The 26,604-nt window shown below is 47.9% G+C and overlaps 9 protein-coding genes across 9 annotated transcripts; 4 read left to right on the top strand and 5 right to left on the bottom strand.

Annotated features, from left to right (window-relative positions):
- Positions 1-513: 513 nt before the first annotated feature.
- On the bottom strand, positions 514-3,388 carry APUU_60534S (putative kinesin family protein (KipA); the record flags this gene model as incomplete). Its single annotated transcript, XM_041693785.1, has 2 exons — positions 514-2,573; positions 2,632-3,388. The coding sequence occupies 2 exons, from the start codon at positions 3,386-3,388 to the stop codon at positions 514-516; spliced, it is 2,817 nt and encodes a 938-aa protein (XP_041559680.1).
- A 2,095-nt stretch (positions 3,389-5,483) lies between these two features.
- On the bottom strand, positions 5,484-6,753 carry kin28 (TFIIH complex serine/threonine-protein kinase subunit KIN28; the record flags this gene model as incomplete). The annotated part of the gene is made up of 2 exons (XM_041693784.1): positions 5,484-6,499; positions 6,573-6,753. The coding sequence occupies 2 exons, from the start codon at positions 6,751-6,753 to the stop codon at positions 5,484-5,486; spliced, it is 1,197 nt and encodes a 398-aa protein (XP_041559679.1).
- Positions 6,754-7,210: 457 nt separating this feature from the next.
- On the top strand, positions 7,211-7,957 carry APUU_60532A (mitochondrial 37S ribosomal protein mS41; the record flags this gene model as incomplete). The annotated part of the gene is made up of 1 exon (XM_041693783.1): positions 7,211-7,957. The coding sequence occupies one exon, from the start codon at positions 7,211-7,213 to the stop codon at positions 7,955-7,957; it is 747 nt and encodes a 248-aa protein (XP_041559678.1).
- Positions 7,958-8,417: 460 nt separating this feature from the next.
- Positions 8,418-10,167, bottom strand: ERG11_2 (cytochrome P450; the record flags this gene model as incomplete). The annotated part of the gene is made up of 4 exons (XM_041693782.1): positions 8,418-8,489; positions 8,542-9,606; positions 9,663-9,860; positions 9,922-10,167. 4 exons carry the CDS (start codon positions 10,165-10,167, stop codon positions 8,418-8,420), a joined length of 1,581 nt encoding a protein of 526 aa, XP_041559677.1.
- Positions 10,168-11,164: 997 nt separating this feature from the next.
- APUU_60530S (CAMK family serine/threonine-protein kinase) lies at positions 11,165-13,396 on the bottom strand (the record flags this gene model as incomplete). Its single annotated transcript, XM_041693781.1, has 6 exons — positions 11,165-11,796; positions 11,865-11,881; positions 11,952-12,082; positions 12,137-12,729; positions 12,784-13,300; positions 13,358-13,396. The coding sequence occupies 6 exons, from the start codon at positions 13,394-13,396 to the stop codon at positions 11,165-11,167; spliced, it is 1,929 nt and encodes a 642-aa protein (XP_041559676.1).
- An 814-nt stretch (positions 13,397-14,210) lies between these two features.
- Positions 14,211-20,732, top strand: stt4 (1-phosphatidylinositol 4-kinase STT4; the record flags this gene model as incomplete). The annotated part of the gene is made up of 11 exons (XM_041693779.1): positions 14,211-14,218; positions 14,269-14,455; positions 14,528-17,221; positions 17,271-17,379; positions 17,473-17,610; positions 17,665-18,037; positions 18,100-18,471; positions 18,528-18,783; positions 18,843-19,040; positions 19,090-19,377; positions 19,434-20,732. 11 exons carry the CDS (start codon positions 14,211-14,213, stop codon positions 20,730-20,732), a joined length of 5,922 nt encoding a protein of 1,973 aa, XP_041559675.1.
- Positions 20,733-22,231: 1,499 nt separating this feature from the next.
- On the top strand, positions 22,232-22,499 carry APUU_60528A (uncharacterized protein; the record flags this gene model as incomplete). Its single annotated transcript, XM_041693778.1, has 2 exons — positions 22,232-22,448; positions 22,477-22,499. The coding sequence occupies 2 exons, from the start codon at positions 22,232-22,234 to the stop codon at positions 22,497-22,499; spliced, it is 240 nt and encodes a 79-aa protein (XP_041559674.1).
- Positions 22,500-22,822: 323 nt separating this feature from the next.
- Positions 22,823-23,372, top strand: HXT1_2 (hexose transporter hxt1; the record flags this gene model as incomplete). The annotated part of the gene is made up of 2 exons (XM_041693777.1): positions 22,823-22,911; positions 22,967-23,372. 2 exons carry the CDS (start codon positions 22,823-22,825, stop codon positions 23,370-23,372), a joined length of 495 nt encoding a protein of 164 aa, XP_041559673.1.
- Positions 23,373-24,920: 1,548 nt separating this feature from the next.
- On the bottom strand, positions 24,921-25,748 carry APUU_60526S (uncharacterized protein; the record flags this gene model as incomplete). The annotated part of the gene is made up of 1 exon (XM_041693776.1): positions 24,921-25,748. The coding sequence occupies one exon, from the start codon at positions 25,746-25,748 to the stop codon at positions 24,921-24,923; it is 828 nt and encodes a 275-aa protein (XP_041559672.1).
- Positions 25,749-26,604: the final 856 nt, after the last annotated feature.

Here is a 26,604-nt window from a genome sequence, read left to right as displayed (position 1 = left end):
TAAGTATAAAGTTCACTTAAACGTCCATCTCATTTTAGAATGTGGGAGCTAGCAAAATTTAGTACTAAAATATGCAAATAACGTGCAAGTGTGCGGGCCACCTTCAAGAAGACAAATGGTATGCTTGATGCTAATTAATCCATCTAAGCTAAGCTATGATTAGTAGTAATAGTTAAAAAAGTAAAATATTAACACGCTAAAAGACAACAATTACAGGTCGTCATTGTCCTCATATATGTACTTATCTTTGTCTTCATCAGTAACAAGCTCAAAACGAGAAAGGCTGGCCATTGCAACCGAATATTCGAACAATAAAACATTCAGAGAAGTAAACAATAAGCATACAAAAAAAGACAGTCAGGGTATCTGAAAGGAATGGAGGAATGAGAACGTCAACAGCACAAAGAACCGACGAAAATTGAGCCATCATAGACATAAGGTTTGAGAATGATTTGGAATCAGGTTCAACATATGGATGCCATAAAAGCCAGAAAGCAAGCTAGGGATTCCAAACTAGGTAGTATCCAGACGGTTGTCCGATTGAGCGGCGTTTGTTGGCCCTGGGGTTAGACCCGGCCCGGGCTGGTTCGATTCGGATGTTGGTCGACTTTCTGGGGCGACGCGGACGCTCCCACGCGAACCCTTTATCAAATGGCCGCTCTCAACTCGATCTTGGATCATTTCATCGAGTATTCGTGATACTTCATCCATACTCTTTCTCTTCGTTCCTGGATCCAGTTCTGCCGGGGGAGTCAGACGGTTCGCAGCTGAACCAGGGACCGGGGATTCTCGTTCACCGTTTGGAGAACTATATTTGTCCTTGGGGCCCGAGGGCGGGCTGTCCAAAGTGAGCTGAGCTAGGTCCCGATGTCGAGTAGCAGAGCGAAGGGCTGTAAGCATTCTATCCTTATCATCGAGTTGAACACGAAGTTCGTTGATTTCCATATCCTTTTCCCGGACTTGGGCAACGAGATCAGGGTTCTCCGATGAACTGCTGCCCGTTTTAACGCCCATGGACATGCGGGAGTGGCTGGATCGCCGGGCCTGGAGCAGCCGTCTCTCCAAGGTTGCAATATACCGATTTTTATCCGTAAGGTCAGCCTGAAGAGCGGTAATCTGTCTTTGAGCGCTTGCTTTTCCGTCCGCGAACTCGCCCATCATATCCTCTTCATCGTCATTACCTAGAGGTGAATTCATTGGGAAATCCTGGCTATTGACAGAAAGGAACGAAACTGGTCGCGTAGACGAGTGCCCATAAGCTCCGAGCGTGGATTGACTCACGGAAGAGCGTAGGGAGCGAGAACCACGATCAATGGAAGACATCCTGGATAGCCGGCCAAGAGCAGAGATGGCGCCCTGCGTATTCACGCCTGTAGACTTGGAACTTAAAATGAGCCGATTCAAGTGTTCTATACGTTCCTTCAGGGCGGTTCGGGCTAGCTGCATTTCCAGCATCTGCTCCTCATGCCGCTCATGCGCTTCCTGCTCTAGTTTCTGCTCTTCCAATTTTAGCTCTTTCTCGGCTTGGACTTTTGTTTGACTTTCAAGCTGGCCACGTAGAGCCTGAATTTCCATACGATAACGCTCGAGTAGCACACGGCTTCCTGCATCGCCTCCACCACCACCGAAAGCCTCCTCTGCTCTTTTAGCATGGCTGACAATGTTGTTTTTAGCTCGCGCAGCGAATTTCAAGGTGTTCAAAGTCTCGCCCGAATTTGCATTCATCATACTCCCCAGTTGGACTGTGCAAAGAATGCTGACAAGGGAATTGCCGGACAAAGCTGGTTGCAGCAATCTGGTGAGCTTACTGTCGCGGAAAGGCAGGTGTTTGCCCTCTTTATCGGCCGAAGCTCCAGTTTTGTCTTTGGTCTCGGAAAGCCTGGAAATGATCGTTCCTAAAGTAAGAAGACTCTTATTGATATGAGCACCCTCAGTACGTCGTTCTTTATCATCCGCTGCTCGTTCAGATCCTGCTAGATCGATCAAGCTGAGTGTTGATACTCGAACTCCACCGGGGGCTAACCCCGACCTTCTATCTTGGGTGTCCCCGGCAGGCACGCGTTCTCTGCTTTCAACAACAATTTGCACGACTGCATGACTTCGCGAACTGCGGGCATTGAATTGAGTACTACCTGTCCGCCTTGCGTGATCGCCTCTCGCAATAACGCGAAGAAGCTGTGTTGGACTTTGCACGATTTCCTCTTTCAATGGTGTGGCGTATACGCCTCGTTTGCTATCCTCACGTAACTTGATCTCTTCCTGCTGGGAAGCAACAGGTCCAATGGAAGCTGAAAGAAGATCGTGGATTTTCTCATTGTAGATTTCAAGATAGCTGACGCGAAGCAGGAACTCTCGATGCGGGGTCTCTCTAATGAATGAGAATATGTCTGTGATTGCCAACGGTATCACACCGGGAGATGTTGCGGTGCCCTGCATAGAGAAGGTTTTGCCAGTTCCAGTCATACCGTAAGCAAAGACAGTGCCGTGATATCCCTCCATTACCCTTCTCACCAGACGTTTGGCGCCTGAGTCGTAGACTCGAGCGTTGTTTTCAATCGCCGAGAAAACGTTATCTGTAACAAAAAGCATTAGCCGTTTATCCTGACTATCTGCCACGCAACCTGGTATTACCGTAATAATAGTCACCACCCTCTTTCCCATTATACACAAGTAAGCCTCGACGGGTATCCACCATCCACTCGGGATTGGCCGAGCTCTCGCCGCCGACATTCGGGCGTACTCTTACGCTCACTATAACGTTACCCTTCGTTTCCTTTGTATCCTTGGGCTTCGAGCTCGATTTTGCTATGCCCGCCGTCTCATCGCCATCCTCAAACGTAGTGGCACTTGTTGAGTACGATCCCTCAGCAGAGGAGCTTCTACTTTGGGATGGTGAGCCCTCCAGGTCTGCGTGTGAGACAGATTTAGCATCTCCTCCGGCGCTCAATAATGAGTGGGTCTTCGAGCTTCTCTGACTAGCGGCCCCAATGCTAGGCCTGGAGCCTCTTTTCGATTTCACGCTTCCAGACGAATGTAAACCATGGGGATTCGTCATTGAGGATGCCGTCGAGGGGCGGCTCCCCTGCCTTGGTGGCTGAGGAAAAGCCGCGATGCTGATTGTCCTTCGCAGAGACTTATCAGGACCACTGGGGACTCTAGAAGCCGATGTTGATCTTGTAGCGCTGACATTTGTCGTTGAGTTAGAAAGTGGGGACTTGCTCAGTGTCGGTCTGGGGCTCGATGGCGTCCGTAATTTAGAGGGAGAAGAAGACCTCGAGGACTCAGAGGAAGCTGGTAGGCTTTTTCTCGATTTCGGACCCGGCAATTGGGGTAATGTCCCCGTTGGTGGGCCGGTGACAGGCCTGGATGGTTGCGGCAATGCAGACATTGCAGCGTAACTGGATAAATTATGCTTTTAGTGGCGGGCTCATCAATCTATACATGCGAAGCAGTTAAGGATATGCGCTTGGAATCAGACGAGTCTCGCGGGCATGGGCCAAAAAGACATGGAGGTAGGAGTTTACTGCGAGAAGCTGTAGTTGACACAAAATTAGCCAAATCGTCCAAAAAGAGAGGAAAAGAAAAGAAAAAGAAAAAAAAAAAAAGGAAGAAGAAGAAGAAGAAGAAGATAGGGCACTGTGGACACGGTCATGCTGAGGGGAACCCAGCAAAACCGGGGGGGGTTCCAAAAGTTCAGATATTTGGGTTTCGGAACTAAGGTACGGAGAGCTCCAAACCTTGGAGCGTTCTGGCACAGCGGTTGTTAAGTGATCAAGAATGGGAACTTACCTAGGAGATGTAATTAGAAGGGAATCGCCTGTCGCATGTAACAGAATGGCAATATCTCGTCGGTAAATTATGTTGCTTGAATATGCGACTGTCCTCGTAGTAATTCGCGAAGCGCTTGCAATTGGGAACCGTGATGGATACAGAACCAAAACGAGGTGACAGAGGGAGTTGATGCAGGATTAATGTAGCAAAATAATGCCAGGATCGGGCGACGAGAACCGTGTCGCTCTGTAAATGGTTGAAGGAGGTGATGCTCCTGGTCTCGGCGAGGTTGCGAGTGGGATAGAGGAGACCCCTGGTCAAGGGCAACGAACGGGAAGAATCTCCAAGGGGACTCGCTTTTTTCAGGTGCAGCAGCGCAAAGGGCGGAAAGACAGGTGGAAAGAAGTGAGAAGAAAGTGTGTTTGATAGTTACGACATTATTGCTGTGGTATGTACAGTTGGTGGTTGTCGAGAGTCACCCCACCCACATTGGCTGGGTCGTCGTCGAAGAGCCTAGGAGGTTGATCGCGATGTATGATTGTTATTATGATTCGACTCCCCTGAAGTTTGTATACTAGCGCTCGCTGAGGCAAGGAGCGCGTGCAGCGGATACCCTGTATTAACAGAACCGACTACAAAATTTCCCCTCGTTCTCTTAGTGACCCCGTGCTTTACAGTTCTGAATCCCCTGTCCCCCTTCAAAGGACTCCGGGAGAGACGTCCACTGTTGCGGGTTCAAATGAAGATGCTCCGACACCGCCGCCCTCTGCTTATTCTGCCGTGGGAAATTCGGTTTTCGAGTCGTCTTGACCCGCGGAACCCTGTTTCACACCCATTATTCTAAAGGTGATTAGATCTTGCTTGAATCTTGGTTCCGTCGCACACGCCACACACACTTGGCCCATGGCTCTGACTAACATTCTAACAACACATGGGTGAAAGTGTATCGAATGCTTAGGCGGTGTGGGCTAAGTTGGGTTTGATGCCTCGAGTCCATCTGGATCTTTCTCCTCATCATCGCGTCTTGGGCGCACAAATTAATCATGAATATTATTGTCCGTTTTACTTGATCGGTCATGGGTTTGTTGATCTCATTTTGCTTTCATGAAAAGACTTTTGCTCGTTAGACCAATAAGAAGACAACCGTACTTCGATAAGCCCCAATTTTACCCCTGGCACCGAAGAAAAGAAGACACAAGGGGAAAAGGGGACCCAATCATCGTAAAACCCCGTGCGTGACTGCTTCCCGAGGAACTACCCAGGTTCCAACTTGTGCACACTGCACGTTGGCACGAACTTCACACGAAGGTTGGACCCGTCACCCGATGTGCTTGGGCTTTGTGGTTAGATTGAATTAGATGATATCATTTTCGATCCCTTCCTTTCCTTCCCATAATGGTCGGGTGAGGGCATCATTGTTTTATTATCCATGAGCCTTCATGACACCAAGATATCGAACTGACGAGGGCTTACTTCTTTGTAAACTTCCACTCTACTAACTATTTAACGTCTAATGGCCGGCACCATTTCTATTGTTCGGCTACTATGTTCTGTCCACAGTGCCGGGGTACAACTCATGTAATAGCAGCCGAGATCGCATGGTTAAAAGCGAAAATAGCATGAGTATTTCCGTAAATGACGTCGGCTCTCAATTCGTGGATGCGCCTGCGTTCTCGAAACTTTCAGTTGGTAGAGGCGTGTCGATCACGCAATCATTTCATTGCACCGAAATCCAACTGCCTCGCAGCGTTCTTGAACTGGTCATCAAGCTCCCCTCCACGCCTCGTCAAGTCGTCTCCCATTTTTTTCGCACCGCCCGATTCTCGTGGAAGGTCTTCTTTATTTGTTGGTCTCGGCTCCGTGGCCCACCAGCTGTGCTGGAGGGCTTGATACGCAGTGCTTCGCTTTCTTGGATCCAAGGTGCACATGGACATAAGCAAGTCAGCGCCAACAGGTCCAGCTATTGGGAATTGCCTGAGGAAGAACTCTCGGCCTTGCGCAGGTACGAGTTGATTCTTATCTGTTGGGATATAATTTGCTAACTTCGAAACGCCGGGCCAGTTCTCTTCGCTTGGTGTTCCAAACGCCTCACAAATTTTGGTGATTTGGTCAAGATCCGAGTTTCCTGCAACGAATGGCACTCGTAGGAGAAGCTCTGCGAAGACCATCCCTACGGACCAGATATCGACGGCGCCGGAATAGTGGCGTGCACCATAGAGAAGTTCAGGTGGCCGGTACCATCGAGTAATTACTTGGTGCGTCATGTTCAGATAAGGGTCGGCAAATGATCTAGCCAGACCAAAATCTGCCAATTTGACTTCTCCGTCTGAAGCGATAAGCAGGTTGTTGGGTTTGATGTCTCGATGCAAAACGAAATTCTCATGGCAAAACCAGACGCCCCTGGTGAGCATCCCCATCCATGCCTTCACATCCGCGACACCATAATGTATGTCGCTGTCTTTAATGAGCATTTCCAGATCACCGCGTGGCAGATACTCTAGAACCAGATTGAGATTCTGGTCCTTGGATGAAAATACGTCGTGTAGCGCGATGACATTTGGATGAGAGAGCTCCTGGAGATACTTCACCTCGCGAATCGCGTCCATGGATAGCCCGTCTTTGTATTCCGTATTGACTTTAATCTTCTTTATAGCCACAAACGATGACGGGTCTGCTCGAAGGTGGCCGAGGAAAACTACAGCGTATGTACCTTCACCTAGTTTCTTAGCTGGAGGAATATAGTTAGTAACTGCCGCAATATATTTTGCGGACGAAGCCGAGCCATATAAGATAGCACATACCCTTTATGTACTTATGCCTGACCTCATCATTCATCTGTTCGGTGATCTCGCGATCAGCAGCATGCTGCATGGGTCGGGGCGAAGAAACGTTCGCCTGAGTCGTGAGCGGGATCCCTGAAGTAGCATTTTTCGGGTGAACTGTCGCTGAGGGCGACGGGGGAATTAGAGGCGAAACTGCCATTGTTCCTTTTAGCTCGGGCGAGCTGGATCGGCTCTCAAATACTTGTCGGAACACAGACCTTGATGGGTCAGAAGCTCTGCAGATTGGGAAGATTAGAAGTAAATCTTTCCACACGGAGGAGGACTTTGAGATAAGAAATTCCCAGTTGATGACCACATCACAACAGAATGCGGAAGGTAGGTCGGTATCTGGTTACTGCATCCTTTTTGGGATGCGGAAGGGTCGGCGTTTCGTTAATCCTTGAGATCTCAAGCTCCGCCGAAATTTCCCTCCGCATCATGATGTTCAAGAACAACAAAATGTACAAATTGTCCCCTAAGAACCTGTTGCGCACCAAATAATTTCAACTTTACACCTGCCACTCTTCCGCATATCCTCCATTGTACCCTCACATTGACCACCCGTACTATCAGTACAACCTCGATTCTTAGCAGGGGGATCGAAAGGCAAATCCGCCATGGCAATGTGCAACCCGTTCTCAATCACCCGGACGATTAAGTCTTTCCAATTAACCCAACAATGCCTCCGATCCATTCACAAGAAATCCGCGCCTGCTTCCACTGTCCCATCACCAACACCATTCGTCCCTGATGTCCAAACCTTCCTCACACTGATCGGCCGCGACATGTCAAAGCACGTCAGCAAACTCCCTTCTTGGGAGAAGCTATTCACGCTGAGCTCCTCTGAACTTCGGGATGCGGGAATCGAACCAGCACGCCAGCGTCGTTACCTTCTCAGAAAACGGGAAAAATTCCGAAACGGCATCTACGGACCTGGCGGAGATCTTGAGCATGTCGTGGATGGTGCCGCTCAGTTGTGGGTAACAGAAGTCCCATCCGGGGCGTCGACGAATACTTCAAAAACAGGCAATGGTTCTGCCGCCAACTCACTGGATTATTCGGCTACTCTATCTCCCGGGATGAAACGAGTCATTGTGAATCTACCACCGGATGCCACCGAATATAAACATGATTTGTCGAAACCACTTAAGAAGTTTGCGCATATGAAAGTTCATCGTGGCTTGTTGGTCAAGGGACCATTTCTGCAGCCAATTAAGGGTGCGAATGGCAGCGCAGCTTTGATCAAAGTTCAAGAGGGAATGTGGGAAGACAAGTTGGGACACAAGGTTGACGGTGGTGAAAGGAGACGTGCTGAAGTGAGAGCCAAAAACAGGGCTGAGGAGAGAAGGAAACGGTCTGCATGAGCTTGACAAATCTTCTTGTGAGGTTGTATATCGGGGTTCATTTGTACTATAGCTTGTTCAATTGTGCATTGATTAGATTATTCAAAGTCCGAACCAATCTATACATTATTCAAGAAATCTAATTAAGTTTGAGCAAATTTAATGACTGGAGATGTGCTGTAAATTCAATTGTGTACTGCCGAGTACATGGTAGGGTGGGTTGTAAAAATTGGGCAGGGGTTTATTGAATTGGCAAACGTCTCAATTACAAACTATGTTAATATTAATATATATAGAGAACCTAAGCAGCACACTGATGAAGCAAGACCAGTCAAATGTACAATAATTGCTGTGTAGTGAAAATCTTGTCTCATTCAGCCTCGTGATGCCAGAGCCGCTTCGCTCTATTTGTTTCGTTAGACCCTTTATACCATTGTTGGTGAGAAGTTGAAAAGAAAGTAACTAGTCATTAGACAAGAGATTATTCCTTGGCATGGCGTTCGCGCTTCTTGTATTGCACGAACGATTTACCAGCAGGTCGTGAGAAAAGGGACTGCAACTGAATTAGCCGATGCTACACCTTGTCAGATTCTTTATTTACTTACCGAATAATCTGTCTCTGGGATAGTTTGTCTTTCCGACTCGGACGCGGTGTCAAACTTGAATTGCCTCACAAGGGCTGCAGTGATCGTGATGAGCTGGACGTAGGCAAACTGCTCACCGATACACCGGTGTCGTCCAGCACCAAAGGGAAGATATGGACTATTTGTGCCCTTGCTGACAAGGCCGTACCCGTAGTCGATCTTCTCCTCATCTTCGGTAGAGTTGGCGATTGGGTTTTCGTCCCAACGGTGGGGATTCCATTTTAGGGGGTCTGGGAAAAACTCCTCGGACCTAGCACTGACACCGGGCGACGAAAGGACATTGTGGGAAGTTGGAATGACATATTTTGTCCCAGGTACAGGCATCGGGCTTTTGACTGCCCTGATAATCGAGTGGATAGGTGCGTGGATGCGCAAGGTCTCTTTGATGATCTTGGAATGAAGCTCCAGTTTCTGTAGGTCATCGAAAGTCAGGCGTATATCAGAGCCTAGGACCTGGAGTTGCTCTTCATAGAGATCTTCCACAATTTCGGGGTGTCTCGCGAGATGCAAAAGGATCCATGAAAGCGTTGAGGACGAGGAGTGTTGACCAGCCATCAGGAGCGCGATCATCATGTGGGCAATTTCTTGGTCGGGCAATGGGGTGCCGTTCTTGTAAACACAGGACATCAAATTCCAGACCATGTCTTCAGAATCCTTCTTGTCACCCGATTTGCGACGCGCTTTGATGATATCTGTGTATGTCTCCGCCATCTTTCTCTGTGCAGCATCACGCTTCCGGTTGTGCGGAAGGGGAGCATAAGGAAGCATGAAGTTGATTGGAGCAAAACCCATGTCAAGATCATGATATAACTCCGCAAAAGTAGAGTCAAATCTGTCGCGAACTTCTTTCCCTTGGAGCGAGCGTGACGCGGTATAGATTGTAATCTCGGCCACTGTTTTAGACACGTCAAAGATACCTTCGGTGCCCTGAAAAACCGAGGATTTCTGGGCAAAATCGTCCACCTCAGCAGTGATAAGCTGTACATAGGAGCGTAGCGCGTCGGAGGTAAGGCCATATTTCACGAACTGAGTTTTGTTAATCTGGAACTGCTCCGGGCACACAGTGTGAAGAAGAGGTTTACCTTCTTCTGCTCCATTAGCTTCGCGTTGGGACAGTCGTATACGACGTGACGCCCGAACACAGGGGTTGTGAGAGGAGAGTAGACCTCCTCGGCACACACATCTCTGAGTTTTCCATTCAGAATGAATTCGTTACCCTTGGTGCCGAGGTAAACGGTGGTTTTCTTTCCCAAGAGGATGAAGGTGAAGATATCTCCGTACTATTTAGAGATGTATCAGATTAAAAAAGCTTACACAACGGGGTTGAAATATGTAACAAACCTTTGCGCGCGCATCAAAAAAGAATTTGTAAGGGTCAATTCCGTAGCTGATGGTGCTTCCCACGAAGGGGAACCAGTGGAATACGACAGGGGGCTCATTGGGGTTTTTGAAGAGAATTTGTCGCAGCACGTTCAGAACGACGACAACAACAAGAAAGGTGAGTAATCCCAATCCAGCAAGCGTCCACACCGACAGATTCGAGCAACGTTGGCAAACGTTCTCGAGGACAAGGGCGACGAGACCCATGACGATCGAATGGAAATGACCAAGAATGGAAAAGACAAGGCGAAACTGTGAAGGGGAATTATGAGCGAGAAAAGCACCCCATAAACAAGGCCCAGGAAGTCCCGCTGTATCCTTGTGGCGTCGGATGTATATCGCCAAATACCAGCGAGTAATGAGGGTGGTTGTTGAAAAAGGCGGGCTTTGGCTGCAATGAAGCTCCGGGTGGGAAAAAAAGTCGGGTTCAAGAAATTGATCTGCGGCGAGCGCCACGATTGCCCCTGGACGCTGGACTCTCTGAGAACTTTAATGTCACGCCACAACAGGGGCTCTCGGAATCCGCCCGGCGACTCATAGGTTTTCTTTTACTACTGAAGTGTTTTTGCAACCACTTTTCCCGCAGTAAATCGACCAAATTCGTCGATTTGATCTACTATGCCAAGCTATCTATAGGTCTCAAATCAGAGAACTATCCCCGGCTTCATATCCCGTAATACGTAGCAACGTAACTTCAAGCGACTCGAAGTACGAATTTTATAGGACTTGAAGTCCGCTTTAGGTAATGCTAATTCCTCGCTATTACTCGCGGCAGCAACATTAATACAACAGCAGTAAACACTATAAATACTGCAAGTATTGCAGCTTGGTAGTGGGCTTTTAATACCTAAGTAGCCAGATCCATGGCCAAAACACGGCTCTGTATAGCTTTAAATTAGACGTGTTAGGCACACACGAAGAATCGCGATATTAAAAATAATACAGGGACCCATGCAACTCCACCTACAAAAACGCCCCAGACTCTGCTTCTGCTTCAATTAAAAAATATGTATGTAGTACTCTGTATGAGTAGGATATCCCCCGCTGCAGTTTCCCGTAACCCGATGGATAGCCAGAATACACTGAACTACAGTTCTCATGGAGTTGTCGAGAGTTGTCGGTTCTGCCTGGAAGAACATAGCATTTCCAAACTACTCTCACAACAAGATATTCATACCAGGGAAAGACACCAGCCCGAAGCCCCTTAATTGTATCGGCTTGTCGGATCTTCTTCAAATAAAACTGGATCACCGTGCTCCCCGAGGTTGACAAAGTTCTTGGGACCACTATTCTGATTGGGGGAGTCTTCGTGTTGCCGGCTGACCCTCCGATTGTGCATGCGCTGGCCAGGAGTGTTTTTATGGTATACCTTTACCGGAGCCCCTCCTCCCGGCTTTTGCTGGCTAAAATGCACGTCATTAATGCTGCTGAGAAGCGTCCGTTCCCGTGCAATTTTCCTTCTAGAGAAGTCTAATTTCCCCAAGGCACCGGTGAGGCCATCTGTACTATCAGCCACGCTGGGATAGTTACCTGTGAGCCACGGGTGTTCGAGACATTCATCGACAGTGATTCTTTTATCAACATCAACTGTAAGCATCCTGTCTATGAGATCTAGGGCCGGGTCGCCAACAGAGTCCCAATAAGGAGACGGGTAATCAAAGCGGCCTAGCTTGATCTGCTGTGCCAAAGTGTAAGGATTCTCCGGTGTATAAAGCTCGTCAGAAAATGGTGGGAAACCACAGAGACATATGTAAAGGACAACGCCGAGTGACCAGATATCAACGGCTTTCGTGTATTTGCGCCGGCGAGTTTCTTGGAGTATCTCGGGAGCAACATCTGTAAAATGAGCAAAAAATTCAAAGAGAGAAGCGGGTAGGTGCAGGCCGAGCCTATCTAAGACTTACAGCTTGGCGTGCCACAACTGCGAGTTGGATTGGCTTCATCAGTACTTCTATATCGGACAAAGTGAGTGTTGAGAAAGTGCAACATACAGCGTGGTCGTGAATGAGTCTTCACCAATTATCTTAGCCAGACCAAAGTCACCTAGCTTTACGCTCAGCTTGTCATCGGCAACAAGTATGTTCTCTGGTTTGATGTCTCGATGAACAATTCCACGATCATGCTGCCACTCATGTTAGCGCTAATATCAAAGAGTAAAGGAAACAGGAAACTTCACTAGATATTTCAACCCTTCAAAGAGCTGAAGGAAGATGTGACGAGTCTCATTTTCTGTAAACTTTTGTTTACTTATGATCATGTTGAAAAGTTCACCTTCTGGTGCAAGTTCCAATACAAGATAAACCCCGTCACTTTCATCAAAGGTGTCTTTGAGACAAAGCAAATTGCGATGACTAACGCTCATCAAGAGGCCGATTTCTTGCATTAGAGACTCATTCTGGGACTTCTGCGAATCACCAGATCGTTTCTCGAACATCTTTACCGCGTACTGCGTTCCCGTTGCGCGTTCCACGCAGAGATAGACGGTTGCAAAATGGCCTTTCCCTAGCTGTTGCAAGACACGATACTGCTGTCGGAAGCCATTGATATTTTTCGTTCGAGGATATCTAAATACAAACCGAACCTCGTCTAATACAGTTACCTCGTCGCCATCTTCTAATTCACGATGTTTGTTTCGTCCAATAATCGCATCATTGATAAATGTGCCGTTACTAGATAGGTCTTCTAGTATCGCCACTGTGTCGCCTCTTCTATTTTCCGGGAACACCAAGAAATGACGGTTAGACACTGTGGGTATATTGAGAGCCAGGTCTGAACTATCTTAGCAAACTGGTACCACGTGCGAATTGACCAAATGACACTTACCGCATTCTGGGTGTCGTCCGACAAGATAACCCCCAGGGCGCCGGCTAGACTGCTGTTTTACAGAGGAATTTTTGGCTTGGCTCGCGGCTCCTTTTTTGGCGATCGGCTTGGAACTCGAGTTTGTGTCATCTTCACAGCTATCACGTTTTCGAAGCACAAGGGCATCTTTGACTTTATCGTCTAGAGGGATTAAGTAACCCCAGACCCCTTCTGCAGCCTCATCTCCAACTTCGTCGGCAAAGGCTCTAGGAGGATACACAAATTGTGAGAATGCTTGTGTATCACCGGGAGGAGACGAAAGTGGCTGGTAGCTGTCTGAATTCGACGGAGAGCGCAGACGAGCTTGGCTTGGCGGAGTAGCGGTCACCTCCTTTCGAAGATCTGTAGCGGTCGAATCATGATGCGTTAGGGGAGTAGGTAGGTATGACTGTATAACAGGAGTTTGTGACTGCTGTGAACTGATCCTCCCTGACCGTCGAGGCTTCTTTTGATCCTGTACATCGTACTCTGCGGCACCCTGTGGAAAAGCAGATTATCAGTAACATGTAAGGCAAATTGAAACATAATAACCTACCCTGCGCTTAAGGGAGCTCTTCTCAGTCTGTGGTACCATCGTTCCAACGTTCACATTCTAGTGCGCGAGTTCGCGAGAGAGCAGCGAAATCCGCCCGAGCAGGAACCTGACAAGCCAAAATGGTCAAGAGCGGGTAGAAGAGCTGAGGAGTACCAGCGTCGGCAATTTGTTTCGAACGGAATTGCAGAAAGAAGTGCGTCGGGGATGAAGGCAAAAGATTCTAAATGTGAGGCAAGAATCAAAGCTCCCGAGTTGTTGGCCAATCTGAAAGTCGCGGGCAGCCGGGGTCTCTGAAGGAGGGAAAACGCAGCAGTCCTTCTCAGCCTCCAAGTTTATTCAGGTACCGAGCCCATACGTAGCTACCCCTAATGTACGGAACTACGGAGGCACAAGGAAGTTACTTCGATGTTCTACAATAGGATTAAATTATTATGTATTATTAGTATTAATTATTCTACAGAACTTGCTAGACAGCTTTTACGTAGTGACGTTGTTGCTCTCTGGCCTTTGGGAGTCTTTAGATGAGCTTCTCCACATTTTTTTTTTCGCATTCGCGGCTTTCAAACTGAAGGGATGGGAATAGAGTAAACCGCAGTTAAACGTACTTTTTTTTTATTTTCGAAAAAAAAAAGAAAAAAAAAGATGACCATGTCAAGGCCGATGACTTGACACAGAGAAGTTCATGGAGAGTTGGAGACCGAGGACCTAGGCCGCTAGGCGCCCCACGTGGATCGCTCGCTCTCCATACATCAATGCGCACTCCTGGCCGTATAAGGGGCGTGAGAAGACACAATTCATGAACAGAACACGAGCGTCCCCGCATAATTAACGTTATCTTCGGGGCCCATATACGATGGATGAGTACGGATTATACCGAATTACTTGTAACGACGATGCTGACAGATAGGTAGCTTTAATCCCAGTATTCGAGCCTCCGCGCTGGAGAAGCTCGCCAAATTAGCTGTCAACGCACCAGAAGACAGTGACAATACCGAGATCAACCAACTTACTCGACAGTGTCAACATTTGACAAATCGATTGAATGGTATGCTCAATGGCGTATTGCACAGTCAATCACCGGTGTCCCAGGTACCTATGGTGCGTCCTCCAACCCCCCGTTAGAAGGAAGAAAGAGAACCCGTTGTACAGAGCAAAGGCTGATTCTTGAAGGACATTCGAGAGTTATGTGTCTTAGTATCTTTGTGCAAAGCTGCGCCTTCGGTCACTAAAGAGGAGCATGCGTCCCAATTGGTGTCTCAGTTATCTCAGTACCTCCCGGAGTCCCATGGCCAGGTTTTCCGTCCATCGCCATTCCTACACGACGTTGAGCCGTCACCATGGGAAGCACTTTCTTACAATCTTACATTTGCGCTCCTTCATCTGGGATCCGAGTATCCGTCGCTACGCGAGGCTGTCCTTGGTTCTGTCGACGAATATCTATATAACTGTGCGGAGGCATTCAATGTTCTGGTATCTGCTCCGCCATCTCATTCGAGGGAGAATGCAATTAATTATGCCCACGAGTCTGTCAACATACTGGCTATTTGTGTTTCGATTGTTGGCTTTCTAAAGGCCGCAGCCAAATTCACTGCATTTTGGTCTGCCACCGAGAAGTTGCGGATGGTCGACCACTTGCGATTAATGTTCTCAGAGAACTGTATGGTGGCTATTGAGACAGCTTCATCTACGGTACGCAGCGCAGGCGTTTTAGACAGAGCACTTCGGGATTGGAGGAGATATACTCGCCGCTATACTGCCGACGGCCGCCCGCTAGGAGCAATGCTTCTGCAGGAAGGCTACATGCGATTCATTAAATCCTGCGTCACATCTCTCTTTGGCGCGCAGAACATGTCAGATGATGAACTATTGGATGACTATGTGGATGGAGTGGGAATTGCAAGGAGCCACGATGAGGCTGAAATATCCCTTATCAATCGCTTAACCGCCATTATCGGTGATGAAATCCAACTCTTGGAGGATGGCTCCGACTATTTGCAAGTTGGCTCACCCTGGCAACAGCGACTTGCTTTTTCTGTGAAGGCCATGGCCTTGATGGGGTATCTGAACTGTACCATCATAAACAAGGATACAGCAAATAGCGACGACTTTTTGTCATGGCTAGAAGATACCCTTATAGACCCGAATCAAATGTCATGCACCGAACTTGCGACCACCACTTTGAAGTGCATAACAATTATCTCCCGAGCGTCTATCAACAGCGCGTCCTCTGGAAGTCGCTCACTTCTACGATACATTGTCGAAGGCGGTATACATGTTGGAGTCATAGGATCCGTTGCTGCCCAGTGTCTTTCTCGAGTTCTCGGTGTTCTCTCTCAGGACTCACTCATAACCACCCTTTATTCGCTAGGAAATGTTCTGAGTCCAGGGTCTGGTAGCGACAAGCCATATCCAGGTCAGGTGAATGGGGAACCTGCAGGACTCACTCTCACCCAATTCCAACCAACCAAAAACGGAAGCATAGCCTCCCTTTCAGCGAGCGAGACAGAAGACAATACACCATACTGGAGCATTGTTCACGCTATTATAACAATTGCAACCAGTTGTCACGATGAACAGATCAGTGCCCTGGCACAGTCGATGCTTCTACAAAAAATTGGCAAATTGAACACCACAGTTGACTCCTGTATCATCAAGGAAACAGCAGCGCTCTCTATAACTACAGGGCAAGCTGAATTCCAACTCCTTTTGAAATTCTACGACCGTGTTTTTCACGATGGCATTGCCAAGGGATATGAAAATGTCGTAAGCGCAGTTTCAAGCGCAATGACGTACCTTTCGCTTTCGCTAGAAAAAAGCTCTCCACTTTACAGAGTTTATCTTGTCCATTTGTTGGAAAGCATAGTGAACAAAGGCGATGCAACAAACCTTGAGCATGAGAGACACAAAGATATAACCCTTGCGCCTGAAGATATCAGTCCGCTCCTGAAGCCGTTAGCATTGCTAGTATCTTCCCAAACGGAGCTTGAGCAGCGTTTAGAGCATTATGACCAGGATGTATCTACTTTGTTCCGCGACGCGTGGTTCAATATCGCCGTCCATGGGATATCGCTCAACTCAGCTGTTGGACGAAATCATTACGAAGAGTTACGTTTGCTCGCAAAACATTCTCCTACTCTTGTGCCTGAAGACCGTATGGATATGATTGAAAGCGACGTGGAGCTTAACACTGTCCTCAGGCGTGGCATGGGGCCACAACGACTCGTCGCGCAAAAGAAAGGGTTGGTCAATGAATTACCCCATCGGGAACCCGATATAAAGCGTTTAAACTACCCCAAGGCAGTGTTTCTGAACGCTGCTTTGTTACTTGAGAATTTGCGTGCATTCTCGGGATCCTGTACGAAGCCGCTAGGCTATTTCCGGGATCCTGCGCTTGCTACTACTGAGATGGCTAGCTGCATGACAGCCATTGCAGATAAGGCTGTTGGCTGTTACCTTAAGTTGACACTCTCTGGGAGATATGAAGATTTCTCTGTTTCATTTCTGTCGAAAGAATTGGCAGGTTTCTTCGCAGCCTGCTGTCATCGAATAGAAAGGATTCAAACTGTGGCTATCATGTGCGCAAACAAAATTATACAGGAGTGCCCATCAGCTTTATGTGAGAAGCATTCCTTATTTGCAATGCTCGAGCTCCTAACTGTCGTGTGGCGGTCTTGTCTTGAAGAAGAGCTTGACGAGTTCGAATGGAGGCCCTCGTTCACATCTCATATAGGACATGTTAAGGTCGACCTTCCCGATAATTATGGGTACAGAAGAAAGACATTTGACGTATTGCTTGAACGAGCAAGGGCATGGATAACGACAGTCATGGACATTGCGCCTCTTGATATAAAGGGCCTCCTCCAGGTGTGTATTTTAAGAACCCTTATGGATACATCAGCTGACTGGGAAATAGAGTTATCTATCCGCGTCTGATGATAACGATGGATATGGCGATGTCTCAATGGGCCGTTCATTTGCACTTGAAATGGGATCGCTTATACCGCAAACCGACCACCGACTCGGTAAGTTCTCCTAATGCCCATCATGTGCTTTGTGCGAGAATGCTTGGGGAACATCGTAAAAGTATGTCTAACACAGCTCTCACCGAGACTTAGGCTCGATCGAAAGCCATGGATTGATGAAGGTCAATGTTGCTTCGAATTTCATTGCTCAACACACAGCCCGTCAGAAATATCGTCGTCCTGGTAGACTCCACCCTAGAAATCCAGAGTTTTCTAACTTTGAAGACGGTGGTAAGTTTGAATATTGCGAATACTTCCAGGTTTTCTCGAGCTGATGGTACAAAGGGTCGGGCTACGATTCTATTGCTGTCTCATCATCCTCACCCGAGTCAAGTAAGGGCATGGAAAAGATACTATTCAACATTTACAACGCAATCAAATCAGGGAACCTTGTTACTCTTCCTGAAGTAAGAGATGCATTGCAGCGTGCTGCTACACTATTGTGTAGCAGCAACCTTGTCCACGCTACCATTGCCCATTACCTCGTTTCACTGCCATTCCAGATATTTTCTAAAGAGTCCATTAACATTGGTGTCTCGCTCTGGCTGGGCGTGATCGACGAGAATCCTAGACTGGAACCAACGCTTCTATTCGCGATGGTTCGGGAATGGGAGATGACTGCCTTACGAAGACAGGGACTGTTTGACCCGTCATTCAAGTAAGTAAAGCCACCGCCCCCTTCGTCACTCAATTTGATATTAATATGCAATGGTGACTTAGCCATGTCGACCCAATGTATGCCAAAATTGAACTCTTGCCAACAAACAAGGATTCGATGCTTCAACAACAGAAGGTGGCACAGAATATACTTGCGCCACATTTACAGGTCATCCAGTTCTTTGAGAGCCATTTTAATGCTATTCGACTGGGAAATACTCAGACTCAGCGTGTGTTTTGTCGTTTCATCGACCGTACGTCAGTGGGTCTTTTGCACGCCAGTAATCATCCTCTGGCCCGGGAGCTGCATTTCCGCATAGTTTCCTTCTGTCTCAGGGTTCTCAGGCATTGTACCTCCCTTGACAATGTGACATTATGGAAGCTCAAACATCAAACTCTGTCCTCTGCTCTTAGCTGGTTTAGCCACCCGCCTAAGTAAGTTTCGTCCTACATAATTAATTGGAAACTGCTGCTTATGCTCAAGTACTTAGATGGTCATTTGGTGGCAATCGATTGCAGCTAAAAGCTGAAGATAAGACTCTGAGCGATGTTATAACTGCTTTAGCAAAAGCGTCTTCTGTTGGCTGCAACACTCGATGGCCATATACATCGTTACAGGCGAAACACGATCTTCTCCAGGTACTTATAGAAAACGAAAGATCGCGACTCAAGGTCTGGTTGTTTCCGTTAGAGCCTGATCGGAAGCATAACGTAACCCAATCTCCTCTCAGCAAACATCTTACGGAGGTTCGTCTCAAGGTTTACCCTAGCACTACCCTATGGCCGCGTTCTAATGTTGTCTTTAGGAGAATATGCTGCGGATTGCCTGGGCTGAGAGTCCGGGACTGGCTATCCAGCTTGCGACACGGTTCTCATCTGGAAAGCTCAGCAATGACGTTCGAAAGCTGCTCCTTAGCTTTCCGGAAAAGGCCATTGATGAGCCTCGTAGTCTTGAGATCATGTTCGAATCAGCGTTACCAGCCGATGTTTCCTCTCAACTCAAAGTAAGTAGTATGCTCGTGCTAAATTTTGCTCCAAGGCTAACCTCATTAGTACTTGCTATACTGGGCCCCCGTCAACCCAATCGAAGGCTTAACCTATTTCTTGCCTGCGTATGGCAACCACCCCTTCATCTTGCAATATGCGATGAAGGCATTGGAAAGTCATTCTCTTGATGTTAGATTTTATTTCGTGCCACAACTGGTACAAGCTCTTCGCTATGATGCTCTAGGCTATGTCGAGCGGTATATACTGGAGACTGCAAAACAGTCTCAACTGTTTGCGCATCAAGTGATATGGAATATGAAGGCCAATTCCTACAAAGATGAGGATTCTCAAGTTGTAAGTGGGGAGGGAGACCATGGCCCTTCATAATTCATTACTAACAGGGTGAACAGCCGGATCCGCTCAAGCCGACCTTGGATAGGTTTATGGACGCCTTGGTTACCAGTTTCACCGATGATGAACGCAATTTTTACCAAAGAGAGTTCTCTTTCTTCAACGAAATTACGGGTGTCTCCGGTAAACTCCGCCCTTACATCAAGAAAAGCAAACAAGAAAAGAAAGAAAAAATTGAGGAAGAGCTCCGCAAGATCAACGTTGAAGTCGGCGTTTATCTCCCTAGTAACCCCGACGGTGTCGTGGTGGGTATCGATCGCAAGTCGGGGAAGCCTCTGCAAAGCCACGCAAAGGCACCTTATTTGGCAACTTTCAGGATTCAGAAGACCCGCACACGATGGGACGAAGACGCCACCAAGGCCTTAGCAGCGGCTGCATCCAACCCAAACAAATTGGTCAAGTCCTCGCAAAATCACCAGTCGGACTCGCATCAGGAGACTTATGAGGTCTGGCAGTCGGCTATTTTCAAAGTTGGAGATGACTGCCGTCAAGATATGCTCGCCTTGCAGATGATTGCGGCCTTCCGAGGTATTTTTTCCAGTATCGGACTTGACGTTTGGGTGTTCCCGTATCGAGTGACCTCTACAGCACCGGGGTGTGGGGTCATTGATGTCCTGCCAAATTCAATATCTCGGGATATGCTCGGTCGTGAAGCCGTCAATGGGTTATATGACTATTTCGTTTCCAAGTACGGCGGCGAGGATTCAATCCAGTTCCAGGAAGCGCGAACAAACTTTGTCAAAAGCATGGCAGCCTATTCTGTCATTTCTTATCTGATGCAATTCAAGGATCGGCACAACGGCAACATCATGTTCGATGATGCCGGCCATATTATTCATATCGATTTTGGTTTCTGCTTCGACATCGCACCCGGTGGAGTACGCTTCGAGCGCGCGCCGTTTAAGCTTACATCAGAAATGGTGGCCGTGATGAGTGGCACTCCACAATCCCACGCCGGCGGTCACAGTGGCTCTGGCGGCGGGCGTCTACCAGGAGCGTCTCATAATCCTACACAGACTCAAGCATACCGATGGTTTGAGTCTCTGGTCGTCAAAGCATTCCTAGCGTCTCGGCCGTATAGCGCCAAACTGTCGCACATCGTGGCATTGATGCTGGACAGCGGTCTGCCCTGCTTCAAGCCTGAAACGCTGAAGCACTTCCGCGATCGATTTGTGCTTGACAAGAGTGAGAGAGAAGCGGCGGAGTTTATGCGCGAGCTGGTGCGCAAGTCCTATTTGAGTGTGTCTACAAAAGGATATGACCAGTTCCAGCTCCTGACAAACGGCATTCCGTACTAGGGTGGCGACAGCCTATTGGCTCAACCACAATACTTATTTGCTCTTTGACTAGGTCATATTTTATAATTATTCTACATAGAGTTTTTGTTCGTGACAGGAATGGGTAAATTTGCCGAATCTGGGGTAGAACTTTTTGGCGTCAACACTACGACTGTTGCGCGCGCTTCTCCCACATCTACAACCATGTGCATGTTCCAACCAGCAGTCGTTTTCAATTCCCAAAACGGCACAACTTAACCTATTTTGGGTTCAGTCATGGCCGTCGTCATTCTTTCATGCTTTTTTTTCTTTACTTTGCCATAGTGCAGTAAACTTCTCCGTAAAACATAGAGCTCTCTAGGCGCGCACCCAGATGGAACACCGCTTAAATATGTCTTTGCATCACATTGCATTTGTTTTACTGTTATTTACCTGACAATTCTTGTATACAATCAAATCTACAATCGTAGATTTGCAATGAAATCCGCCGGGGCTGTACAATCCATTTTGCGACAAGGTTTAGAACGACTAAGGATTCAGAGACATCTCTCTCTCCCACCTCAAGATGAAGCGAATTTCGGCAATGCTGCCTCATAACCGTTTCGAGGCCACGCAAAGCCGCTCTAGCTACTCATCAGAACCGGCTGACCACGAAAAGCAGGGAGTCAACGACAGCCCCTTACCTTTTGTGACCTGGCGGTCCTTAGTACTGGGAGCCTTTGTTTCCAGAGGAGGCATAATTTTTGGCTACGACACTGGCCAAATCTCTGGGTTTTTGGAGATGGACGACTTCAAGCGTCGGTTTGGTTAACTGCAGCCGGATGGAACGTGTGCATTCAATAATGTGAGGTCTGGGCTGATTGTTTCATTGGTATGTGTATCCTGAAGAGCTCTCAGTATTATCGCCCTACGTAGTTGACAACCCATCCCTTCATAGCTGTCGATTGGTACCCTTCTGGGCGCGTTGGCCGTAAATGGTCCATTGCATTCCGGTGTATCATCCTTCATGTCGGGCTCATCATTCAAATTTCTTCGCCCCACCCCAAATGGTATCAATTCATGATGGGCCGTTTTGTAACTGGTTTCGGTGTGGGCGCTTGTTCTTTATTGGGTACGCGCAACCGTCCATCTTTGCCATGCGTTTTAAAGGTTCAGCTTATAAGTTTTGATAGATAGTGCCACTATACCAAGGCGAGACATCTCCGAAACAGGTTCGTGGGGCTATGGTCTGGTAAGCTCATCCCGGAGATTCCTGTGTCTTCTCTTCTTCACCGTATTGGTGGTGGCCCCAGTGCTGACGAGAGCTTTTAGCCCATATCAGCTGTTCGTAACCTTAGGCATATTTGTTGCTTATTGCATCAACTTTAGGACAAAGTCAATTGGCAATTCGGCATCATGGCGCATCCCTCTTGGGATCACATTCCTATGGGCATTACTTCTCGGTATTGGCATAATCTTCTTCCCCGAAACCCCCCCGTTATGATTACCAACATGGACGGACCGAGCAAACCAAGTATACCATGTGCAAACTCTATGGAGCACATCACAATCACCGGGTTATCATCGATGAGCTATCCGGAATCAAAGACCAGCTTGAAGCTGAAAGCGCGGCCAGAGGTGGCTTCTATGGATGGATAGAGATGTTTCAGGGGCCTCGAATGTCCTACCGAATTATTCTAGGCGTTGCCCTTCAGGCCTTCCAGCAACTTACTGGCGCCAATTATTTCTTCTACTACGGTACGTACGCAGAACGAACCATTAAAAGAGGCCATGGTCCCGTACAATTGAGAGACTTGAAGGGCTTCATGCGATCACGTGCATGCTAAACCTAAAGCGGGTTAGTACGAAATACTGATCGGCGTCTTAGGCACCGTTATGTTCAATGGAGCCAGAATCGACAACACATTCGTGACCCAAATGATCCTAGGAGGTGTCAATTTTGGCTCCTCCTTCCTTGGCCTTTATGTTGTCGAACATTTTGGACGCCGCAAGTCCCTCATCACGGGGGGGGGGCATCTGGATGTTTGTCAACTTCATGATCTTCGCCTCCTGTGGATCATTTCTCCTTGGACGTCCACAACCCCCCTGCTACTCACGCTTCGGGTGTCTGTATGGTCGTTTGTGCATGTCTTTTCATACTAGGCTTTGCAACAACGTGGGGACCTATGACGTGGGTACTTATAGCCGAGCTTTATCCAGGGTATGCCTTGGACTTCATCGTTCAATAAATCAATATAAATTTAATATAAATTTAGGAGGCATCCAGCCAAAGCAATGGCCATGGTAACAGCTTCCAATTGGCTCTCGAATTTCATCATAGAGTTCTTCACGCCGTTTCTAACGGGCGATATTGACTTTGCATACGGCTACGTCTTTGCGGGCTGCCTCTTCGTCGCGGTGTTGGTTGTCTACTTCTTCGTGCTCGAAGGTAAAGGAAAGACGTTAGAGGAGATGGATATGATGTACATAATGAGGGTGCCCCCCTGGAGGAGCAGTAAGTGGGTTCCACCGCCCCCAGAGGAGCGAGTTACAACGGCGAATGTTCTCGAGCAGAGAGCGGCGCGTGGTCTTGCCAGTGACGAAGAGTCAAGCAAAAGGAACCAAGGGCCGGCTCATCAGCACATTGACCAGAACGAAGCTGGAGTTGGCCCGCCAGCGTAAGTATTTGCCATGTATAATGCGTGGGTTTTAGTTTGTTTATGCGGGTCAGCAATAAGATTGTTTGATAAGGTGATCTGTTTCGGGCTATTGTGTCCATTACGTTCTAACTGACATTGTATGTATATATCATGACGCTGCTGCCCTGTAACTACCAAACAGCGTCTAGCTGTACTATTATTAGCCCCATAGCTAGATCTGGCATTGACATTCTCGACCATATTAACTAGTCCAGCCTCGTATGAAGTAAGCCCTGCTAATAAAAGGCTCTGGCGACCTAGAATATATTAGACAGAGGCACGATTGCCAATTCTTAGTCAGTACGTCTAGCAACCATTATAAGGATTACCATGCAATAAAAACCTCACGATGAATTAAAGCGTACTATTATGCATACCTAAGCGCAGTCTTACCCTCCCTATAGCTGGCAGTGACCACCTGTTCCCCGGTAATTGCTACCACTTGTTCGATTGAGATACTACGTTACACAACCTTCGTTTTCGTTCAAGTCTCTAAGTATAGCTACCGTCAGCGTAGTATTTCCCTAGTCGGTCCATGCAGTTATTGGTCGAGAGTGTGTCATGTGGTAGGTAACTTTGATCGAGCCGTCAGTTGTATCAGTATAGCAGCCGATTCGTTAAGATACCCTGCGCATTTGATTTGTTGATTGTATGGTATTATGTTGTATCGCCTACAGGACCTTGTTTCTGCGTTGAAAAAAACTAAAACCAAAATAGTAAAAGGATGAAGGCTGACCGGCGATTTCAAGATGGGCCAGGCCCCCGTAGATTCAAATCCGGCTCCAAAAATGACACAAGCTCTATACAATTACACATTGCGTTTGATTAAGGAAGAGACGGCAAGAGAATACCGTAAAAGGATAATCGCATTCGAACTCCCCCCGTCAGGATGACTTATTTCCACGTAGTGAGTAGCATAACGCTCAAGGCAAAGGTAGGTTGGAAAGCAATGAATACGCATCATGTCCCGTAGCAGCATATACAAGAAATATAAGCATGGGCTCGCACAAATGCCATCATTGGGGCCCGGTCACTCCGGTGCGCAATTTGGCTTGGTGGCACAAATCAAATACCGAATGACATTGCATCAACGCCGACCAAATACATACAATAATAGCCCAGCAACAAATTAAAAGAAAAAAAAAAAAAAAAGGAAAAAAAAAAGGATATCATCATGTGGGACTTGGTCTCTCTGTCCAGCAGCGGCATTTTATGTTCAAGTCGAATGATAATAAATGTAGATTAAGAACGCGAGCAAGAGCTTTCCCAGCACCATGGCGCAAAACCAGCATAAAGATCACCAAAGATAAAAAAAAAAAAAAAATCGAAACAAATCAAGACAAAAGTAGAAAGTATGTGTTTGTTGGCCTGGGAACGGAGCGTCGACTTCCCAGGCTCTAGTCATGATAATCATAGTGATATGCGTATGCTTTCACTCATATGTAAGATACTGTTGCCATATTTCAAGCTTGTTAAATGAGGTTTTGGGAGACACGCTCTGGTGAACTCGTTTATGGCATAGGGGTAAGGTTTAATCCATAAAGTCACCCCTGAGGATCTTCTCCTGGAAAAAATCCGGTTTATTGTTTTGCTTGGGTTGTTTTGGCATTTCCCGCGCTGGCTGGTCCATGGACGCGATGGACGCAGCCCGTCTATGCGGAGCCTGCTGGCCCTGCTGGGATTGAGCCGAATTTGGAGATATGGGCCCGCGTTCAGCCCTTGCTCGAAGAGCTTCAGACCAGTTGAAGCCCTCGCCTATTGGTCGCCGAGACTTGTTAGATATATCGTTCTGGGGAAGACCTTTATATGTACTTGCAGATGATTTTCCTGGAATGCTATTGCTGATTGAATGGTTGGAGAGGCCGGCAGACGATGCTGTCCGGCTCTTTCCAGCCGCGGGTGATATAGGGGGAGAGAGGTGGTATCTACCGGTGCCAATACTTCCAGCGCGGGCATCTCGTAATGCCTGAGCACCGAACGAGAGACGGCGGGCAAACGGAGATCTCGGCATGCCGCCGGGAGGGGAGTTCTCAACATCCTCTGCCACGGCTTCTTCGTTGTTCCCTGGGCTAGATCCCACAGAGCTGGAGATGCTTCCCTGTCGCAAGTTTCGATTTCCATACTGCAGAGGCTGAGTTGGCGACCCGGACAGACCTAAGGTAGTAATGGACAGTCGGCGTCTCTGGTTTGTTTGAGCATTGGCCATGGCACTGGCCATAGAACCAGCCTGGGGGCCACCTAGGCTCTGGCTGCCCGATTTATATTCCGGGAAAGAGAGTCCTGATGCAATGGATGCTCGACGCTGGCGCGAGGACGATGGGGGAACTGAGATCGGAGGAGTTGAGCTGTGGTTCGACATTATAACGGAAGGAATTAGGATGCAATGGCAAAGTCGGTCAGGTAGCTGAATTGCTTGCTGTTTTGCAGTGTAGGCAGATGGGTGGAGATATATAACGGGCAGCCCAAGTCGAAAGAGACTCAAAGTGACATCAAGGAAACGACGTCGACGTAGACAATGAGTGCAGCCTCGAGGTGGATAAGCACAGAGGGTTTGCAGATGAAGAAGGGTGGTCTCAAATTGAAAGCTCTGTCAATTTACAGGAGTTAGCGTAGATCATTCGATACGGTGGGTGGCGTGGTGTGACACAAAATGCCAATCGAGCAGGGGGGCAATAATAATGCAGGTGAAACAAGAGTAGGGAATCGAAAAGCGGGGAGAGTGACGATCACAGGACGAATGGAATGGAACGAGACTGGGAGGCAAGAAGCGGGGAGGCGAGGTATGATTTATTGTGGGAGGACAGGACGCACCAGATTGAATATTGGAGGCGAGTGATTGGCTGACAGAAGCTTCCGTTCCAGAGGGAACAGGAGCTTGGGTGAAGCTCCAATGCAGCTGTGATGGGAAGATGAAGATCAGAAGATGGAAAGAAGGAAAGGGTTTCAAGTGACAAGCAGCAGGGGAGAAGCAGTGTGTAATATAGGAAGAACAAAGGGCGGAAGGGAAGGGAGGGGGAGGCCGTCGAGCTGGGGGTCACGGACTTAGCTAAGGTTGCTACCCCACAATACCCAAAAGTTGCGGACTGGCTGCAGAAGCCCCGACTGGACAATCTGGAGCTGACCGTGGGCCAGAACGGGGCTAGTCTGAGAAGGGCCTGGGGTCTGGACTGAAACGACGTCAGGATTTAAGCATCGCCTGCGTCTTGTCTGGGCTG

Source organism: Aspergillus puulaauensis, chromosome 6 (assembly GCF_016861865.1).
Source record: "Aspergillus puulaauensis MK2 DNA, chromosome 6, nearly complete sequence".
Lineage (NCBI taxonomy): Eukaryota > Fungi > Ascomycota > Eurotiomycetes > Eurotiales > Aspergillaceae > Aspergillus > Aspergillus puulaauensis.
Note: the sequence above shows the minus strand (reverse complement) of the source record. Positions and strands in the feature narration are given on the sequence as shown.